This window comes from Diaphorina citri, unplaced genomic scaffold (genome assembly GCF_000475195.1).
Source record: "Diaphorina citri unplaced genomic scaffold, Diaci psyllid genome assembly version 1.1 scaffold53, whole genome shotgun sequence".
In the NCBI taxonomy this organism is placed as follows: Eukaryota; Metazoa; Arthropoda; class Insecta; order Hemiptera; family Psyllidae; genus Diaphorina; species Diaphorina citri.
Window position 1 is genome coordinate 373,794 of NW_007377490.1, and position 7,861 is coordinate 381,654.

The 7,861-nt window shown below is 38.2% G+C and overlaps 1 protein-coding gene across 1 annotated transcript in view; it reads right to left on the reverse strand.

The window, feature by feature from the left end:
- LOC103516885 (helicase ARIP4) overlaps window positions 1-6,419 on the reverse strand; it is a 36,925-nt gene extending 30,506 nt beyond the window's left edge. Inside the window, exons 1-10 of the mRNA XM_026828822.1 lie at window positions 5,900-6,419; window positions 4,499-5,329; window positions 3,771-4,045; window positions 3,126-3,362; window positions 2,398-2,675; window positions 2,114-2,208; window positions 1,140-1,922; window positions 871-1,017; window positions 663-742; window positions 77-193 (exon numbers count right to left, since the gene is read on the reverse strand). Of these exons, the coding sequence (XP_026684623.1) occupies window positions 77-193; window positions 663-742; window positions 871-1,017; window positions 1,140-1,922; window positions 2,114-2,208; window positions 2,398-2,675; window positions 3,126-3,362; window positions 3,771-4,045; window positions 4,499-5,329; window positions 5,900-6,419 (3,363 nt within the window). The remainder of the gene's footprint in view (window positions 1-76; window positions 194-662; window positions 743-870; window positions 1,018-1,139; window positions 1,923-2,113; window positions 2,209-2,397; window positions 2,676-3,125; window positions 3,363-3,770; window positions 4,046-4,498; window positions 5,330-5,899) is intronic.
- Window positions 6,420-7,861: the final 1,442 nt, after the last annotated feature.

Below are 7,861 nucleotides of genomic sequence, written 5' to 3' on the forward strand. Positions count from 1 at the left end.
AAACATTAGGTATTACCTTTACCTGCCGATGCCGCATGCCGTGAATAAAAATAAAGGTAAAGAGCGAGAGCATTACCTGTAGAGTTTTGCCCAGTCCCATGGAATGTGCCAGGATACAACCAAAACCAGGCGAGGTCTTGTATCTCTCCGTAGATTCAATAATGTTGTCGAACAGAAACCGAATACCTCCGATCTGAAAAATAATGATAAGTATAATAACAATTAAAAAAAAAAAGTTCAATTGTGCTAAGCATATTTAAACAGTTATCAGTGTCAGAAATTTGATAATCATATTCAGTTCTCACACATGGCCTCGATTCTTAGCGTATAAATAAATCCACTATCCACAGGTGAAATTGAAGAAAATGCATTTTTCACATGAGCGCTTGGCAATGGACCAGGCCATGTTCCAGTAAGCACGCCTATGTATTTTCAGACACTTTCATAGATCAAGTTCTTCTAAAGATAACCGTTTGAAATTGGGGCCATTTTTTTTTGATATATTGTCTGAATGAGGTCCTTTGTTATCATTTGAATGACTTTCAGATTCAGCTATCTGATTAATGCTCTCTGGAACAGTTGGCGTTTTACTTTGCGGAATAGTTGGGTTTTTACTTTGTTTTCTAAATTGAAGTAATTTACTCTGAAACACCTTTAGGGACATTGAGTGTCATTGAAACACTTTTAGGGACATTGGGTGTCACTGAGATACCTTTTGGAACATTGGGTGTTATTGAGATACCTTTTGGAAGAGGAGAGTTAGTTGACACATTGAAACACCTTTAGGGACATTGAGTGTCATTGAAACACCTTTAGGGACATTGGGTGTCACTGAGATACCTTTTGGAACATTGGGTGTTATTGAGATACCTTTTGGAAGAGGAGAGTTAGTTGACACAGCTTGTGGTTTGTTGGGTGTAATTGAAACACCTGACATTTTCTTGGGTGTAACTGGATTAGGAGTGATCGACACATTTTGAATTTTGTTGGGAACACTTGGTGTTTGGGATGGACTGGGTATTGACTGCATAGCATCCGATTCTTGTGTTAGAGGCTGAGTCTTTTCTTGGTGATCTTCGTCCTCCATTTCTTCATCATAATATTCCTCTTCCTCTTCTGCTTCTTATGGGATGGACTGGGTATTGACTGCATAGCATCTGATTCTTGTGTTAGAGGCTGAGTCTTTTCTTGGTGATCTTCGTCCTCCATTTCTTCATCATAATATTCCTCTTCCTCTTCTGCTTCTTCTTCAAAACTTTCATCAAACTGTTCTTCACTTTCACTCCTAGGTGAAAATTTACTAGGAGTTGTAGGTACAGTATTTGCAACTTTGGGGTACGAATTGGATTGTGATCCAAATCCAGAATTATTTTGAGGGTTTTGACGGGGTGTTAGCTGTACCTGAGAACCTAATTTTTGAGTTATCTGAACAGAACTTAAAACTTGAGAAGTATTTGTTTGAACTGGGTGATTTTGTTCCAATGATTGATTCGGTGTTCCTGTTTCATAGCTCTGTTCATCATAATTCTCTTCGGTATAGTTTTCCTCCTCGTCGTAATAGTCTTCTTGCATTTCTGTATCTCCTTCTTCTTTCGGTTCTTCCTTTATGATTGGTCCTTTCTTAATATTTTCAAAGCTTACAGGAGTTGCAGGTAACACTTCATTCCTAGGAGTAACAGATGTTTGTTTATGAATAGGTGTCATTTGAACTTGAGTAGAAACCACAGGAGTGAGTTGAACTGCACTGCTTACTTGAGGATAAGTAGTTGATGACTGTGGTAATGCTTCTTCCCTCTCCTTCTCTTCTTCTTCATAATCTCCCTCTTCATTTTCATCATAATAATCTTCACCTTGGTCTTCATAGTGTTCATCAGTTTCTTGTTCCATAGGTTCTTCTTTGATGTTCCGTGATCTATTGGGAACTGGAATATTCAACGTGCTATTGCCGATGGCTAATTTAAACTTTTAGATCAAAACTGTCTTCCTGGCTGTAGTGACAAGACAACTACTAGTTTCACCTGCTAATCCTGCTGCCTCAAGAATCAAAAAATCCCACATTAGGCAGGATTATGTCTATAACGATTGCTTTAGGAAGTAAATAAATTTACCTGGCATACTCGTTCTGTCTCCCAGAAGAGCCGATGATCTCCCACATCACCTCCTAGACTAGAAATATCCTCACTGCTATCTGTGTAGATTGAAGACGACCTGAAAACAATCACACCGATCATAATATCATAAGGGACTGTAAAATACGGTACACTATAATAACTTGGACCCGGGGGGGAGCAGAGAAAAAAAAAAAAAAAAAAAAAAAAAAAAAAAAAAAAAAAAAAAATAGGTTCTTCTTTGATGTTCACTTGGTCATCCTCAATGTGTTTACTAACTGAAGGAGACTTTGCTTGTACTACATGAGGTGTAGGCCTTGGAGTAATTTGTACTTGGGAGGAAACTTTGGGTGTGATTTGAACTGAACTTGATACTCTAGGCACTGGTGCAGCATTTCTTGGTGGTTGAGCCACATTTCTTGGAGTAATGTTGACCTGGGATAATTTTGGTGGTTGTGCCACAGTTCTTGGAACTGCAGGGCTATTGACATCTTCTTTGTAACTGCTGTAGTTGTCTTCATATTCTTCTTCGTAGTCTTTAGGCTCCTCTTTGACATTCAATAAATTCTGAGATGAACTAGAAGGCTGAGGTTTAGGTGCAGTAGGTCTAGGGGTGATTTGAACCTGGTTTGATATTTTCCTATTGAATGGTGTAGGTGTATGTGCAGTAGACAAAGATGCTGGACCGGTAGGCCTACCCACTTTTGGTAAAGGTGCTCCCCTAAGCATAGGGGCTCGAGACATATTTACATTAGGTGTCCTGGGACTTGATAATTGTCTAGGAAAATTTTGAGGATGGCGTGGATTCATTTGCATTCTAGGTCCAGGTTGATTTGGCATCCTCTGGGGTGGACCCAAAGTGCCTCTTGGACGTCCTCTATTTAGTGGTCTATAGTTTACATTAGGTCCAACAAGTGGTGGATTTGCCAAGCGTGGTCTTGTTTGAGGCAAAGGACCTCTCATTGGTGATGTATGTGAAGATCTAGGATTAAAATGTCTTGGGCTAGGAGTTCTCGCCCTAGACATTGGAGGAGGTGGAGGCAAAACAGGTCTATTCATTCTCAAGTTAGGGGCTCGTATTGGTGGTGGTAGATTTTTCACTGGAGTGGTTGGTTTCACAAAACTATTTGGGCTTTTGATAGAGGAGGACTCAATTATGATGTCATCATCATTATCAAGAAGACCCTTGCCTTCCTTGCTAAATATTTTGAATGGTCTGTCAGGTATTTTTTTGGAATCAAAACTGGTAGAAACCTGTAAATAAACAAGTACAAACAAATTTTAATCTAGATTATGAAAAATTTGTAGTGCAGCTGTCTTCACAATTTATGTGTAGTTATTCATATTATAGCCTTAGGTGCCCCCCTCCTCCTGTAGGCCCATACTATTATTGCCAGGTAACAAAACAATTTTTCTAAAATACCAGAAGTCACCTCTGATTGCCACTCTTACATGTACCTTGTTGTCCTCGTTATTAGTTAGTTACCTACTCAATATTGTACTCATAAGGCTGAGTAGTTGGATTTGAAGAAGAAACATACATAGTACCTACAGTTGACTTTGAATCTATGTCTGGCCAATACTCCTCACTGTAGTTCAGTGAAGTGTTTTCTCAAACATAAAGATGACAACTTCATAACAAAAAGATGAGTGGAGAATTACCTGAGGAAGTCCTCTGTTCCCAGAACTTCCACTAGACGTTAACACAGGGGTAATATTCAAGGCTGGTTGTGAAACATTCCTTGGAGTAATTTGAACTTGACTTAGATTTGGTTTGTGTATAACTGGAGGATTGGGTTCAAATTCTTCGTCCTCATCTTCATCGTAATAGTTGTCATCATTATTGTCATCATATGAACTATTTGAAGTTGCAGGAGTGATTGTTACAGCACTTGATTTGGGCTGTGGACCTTTCTCAATTGAAACATTGCCTCCCACTCTCTTCATAATATTTGAGAGAAAATATTTTCACACATATACAATCTGATCAAAGCATCTGAAAGAAAAAAAAAGGTGATTGGTCAAAAGCCACAACAATGAAAAATAGAGCTCTTTTTTGTGTTTAAACCTGGTAACTCTATAATAACACTACTTGTCATTGCACATCATTTGTGAACCTCCTTTTAACTTTCCTTATCCCATAGGAAGGAAAGTAATGTAATCAGGTCAAATTTTTGAAGCAATTTTTCACTGAAAACCCAATGAAAGCTTCACTCACAGAGTAGGGAGTAGATTTATGGAAGACACTCATTGGATTCTTTTTAGATTGAGATTACTGAGAATAGAACTACACCTAGTACCCTGGTCAATCCAAAAATTGAACTCAATGCTAAGATAATGTATGTGATAAACCCCCAGATAGGAATATAGGATACGCAGTGTTTAGGTACTTTGCTTTGTGACATCTTCATCTGTTTCAATTGAGTTTGTTTTTTCATTGCTATTGCTAGCCTCAACTTCCTTTTCTGAGTCAATGGGTAACTTAACCTCGGAATTTTCTGCTGGACTTTCTTCTTTCTTAGGTGTTGTTTTCTTACTGGAAGTAGGGGCAACATCATTCGACACAGATAGTTTCCCTGAACTAATCATAGATATAGCTTCTATAAGACTTCTTGGTCTCCCATGAGATCCAGAGTCTGTTTGTCTTGCAGGAGACTGATAATTAGTTGTTGAAGGAGACTTTCCTTGGGTCCCCTGTTTCTTTGGTTCACTCACACTTGGTTTTGAAGGTGTGGAATATTGACTTTTTACTCCTTGAGGTGTAGGAGGGTTCATATGTACAGGATTAGGGTTGGGTTTAAGCGGGAGATTTTGCCTTGTTTCGGCAATTGACATTTGAGAGGATTTTTGAGGTACTTGAATACTACTTGGTATTGGTATGTTCCCAGCCATACTATCTTGCTTTTTCTGTTGAATATTTGGTGCTTGATTTCTTGGTGTAATCTGAACCTGTGACAACTCTGGTGGCTCTTGATTATGATTAACACTTTCATTCCCGTCCTCTTCGTAATCTTCAAAGCTTTCTTCTTCTTCGACCTCTTCCTCATAATATTCCTCACTCTCAGGATTATTAATATTATCCATTGGCTCGTTGGATTCTTCCAAATTTGTTTTTGGAGTGATTGAGACAGCTTTGGAAACATTGGGAGTGATTGAAATTCCTTTTGGAACATTGGGAGTGATAGAAACACCTTTAGGGACATTGGGTGTCATTGTTACACCTTTTGGGACATTAGGTGTTATTGAAACACCTTTAGGGACATTGGGTGTCAATGAAACACTTTTTGGGACATTGGGTGTCATTGAAACTCCTTTTGAGACATTGGGTGTCATTGAAACTCCTTTTGAAACATTAGGTGTCATTGAAATACCTCTAGGGACATTTGGTGTCATTGAGATACCTTTTGGAACATTGGGTGTTATTGAAACACCTTTAGGGACATTGAGTGTCATTGAAACACCTTTAGGGACATTGGGTGTCAATGAAACACTTTTTGGGACATTGGGTGTCATTGAAACTCCTTTTGAGACATTGGGTGTCATTGAAACTCCTTTTGAAACATTAGGTGTCATTGAAATACCTCTAGGGACATTTGGTGTCATTGAGATACCTTTTGGAACATTGGGTGTTATTGAAACACCTTTAGGGACATTGAGTGTCATTGAAACACCTTTAGGGACATTGGGTGTCACTGAGATACCTTTTGGAACATTGGGTGTTATTGAGATACCTTTTGGAAGAGGAGAGTTAGTTGACACAGCTTGTGGTTTGTTGGGTGTAATTGAAACACCTGACATTTTCTTGGGTGTAACTGGATTAGGAGTGATCGACACATTTTGAATTTTGTTGGGAACACTTGGTGTATGGGATGGACTGGGTATTGACTGCATAGCATCTGATTCTTGTGTTAGAGGCTGAGTCTTTTCTTGGTGATCTTCGTCCTCCATTTCTTCATCATAATATTCCTCTTCCTCTTCTGCTTCTTCTTCAAAACTTTCATCAAACTGTTCTTCACTTTCACTCCTAGGTGAAAATTTACTAGGAGTTGTAGGTACAGTATTTGCAACTTTGGGGTACGAATTGGATTGTGATCCAAATCCAGAATTATTTTGAGGGTTTTGACGGGGTGTTAGCTGTACCTGAGAACCTAATTTTTGAGTTATCTGAACAGAACTTAAAACTTGAGAAGTATTTGTTTGAACTGGGTGATTTTGTTCCAATGATTGATTCGGTGTTCCTGTTTCATAGCTCTGTTCATCATAATTCTCTTCGGTATAGTTTTCCTCCTCGTCGTAATAGTCTTCTTGCATTTCTGTATCTCCTTCTTCTTTCGGTTCTTCCTTTATGATTGGTCCTTTCTTATCGATATGATAAGCTACCTAGAAAGCCTGATTTAAATCTGTCCTCTTTTGCGTTAGATTTTTGTGACTTACATCCATACCTATTTACGAACAAAATTTTTTGATATCAAGTCAGACTGAAGTCAATTCTGACCAAGATGTTTGGAATTGATACTCCAGTGCTTGAAAGTCAGGATTTTGTTCATAAATACGAACTCCTTGAGGTGTAGGAGGGTTCATATGTACAGGATTAGGGTTGGGTTTAATTGGGAGATTTTGCCTTGTTTCGGCAATTGACATTTGAGAGGATTTTTGAGGTACTTGAATACTACTTGGTATTGGTATGTTCCCAGCCATACTATCTTGCTTTTTCTGTTGAATATTTGGTGCTTGATTTCTTGGTGTAATCTGAACCTGTGACAACTCTGGTGGCTCTTGATTATGATTAACACTTTCATTCCCGTCCTCTTCGTAATCTTCAAAGCTTTCTTCTTCTTCGACCTCTTCCTCATAATATTCCTCACTCTCAGGATTATTAATATTATCCATTGGCTCGTTGGATTCTTCCAAATTTGTTTTTGGAGTGATTGAGACAGCTTTGGAAACATTGGGAGTGATTGAAATTCCTTTTGGAACATTGGGAGTGATAGAAACACCTTTAGGGACATTGGGTGTCATTGTTACACCTTTTGGGACATTAGGTGTTATTGAAACACCTTTAGGGACATTGGGTGTCAATGAAACACTTTTTGGGACATTGGGTGTCATTGAAACTCCTTTTGAGACATTGGGTGTCATTGAAACTCCTTTTGAAACATTAGGTGTCATTGAAATACCTCTAGGGACATTTGGTGTCATTGAGATACCTTTTGGAACATTGGGTGTTATTGAAACACCAGCAGTGTTTCATGAATTCAGCTTCCTTAACAGTTATCCATCTAGTCATGAAACATTATCCTGCTTCCTGTCTGGAGGATTGTCATCATACTCAAGTATTCTGTACATTTTACCTCACCTCCCTAGCTTAAAATATACAATAGAATCTTTCCTTTGACAGTTCAACAAGGTCCTTACAACAAAGGGTCCGGAAAATTCCAATTTGAAGAAAAATTGCTATCAAACTTGGACCTTTTTATTACCTTTATTTTTATCTCTGAATAAACAACTTTTGAATAGGTAAGTAGGTATTTACACTTCTTGAAAACTTGATTGCACTTGAGATATAATTGTCTTGTCAGAAATTAGTACTTCTCTTGAATTTTAAAATGAAACGAAGGATAAGAATTTCTGGGTCTCACTTTACAAAAATCTTTGGAAAAACACTTTTTCTTCGAAAATAATTTCCTTCTTCCCTTCCTTTTTGATTTCCTTTGCTGTTTCACTTCGCCATTAAAATCTTTAAGTTTACAGTG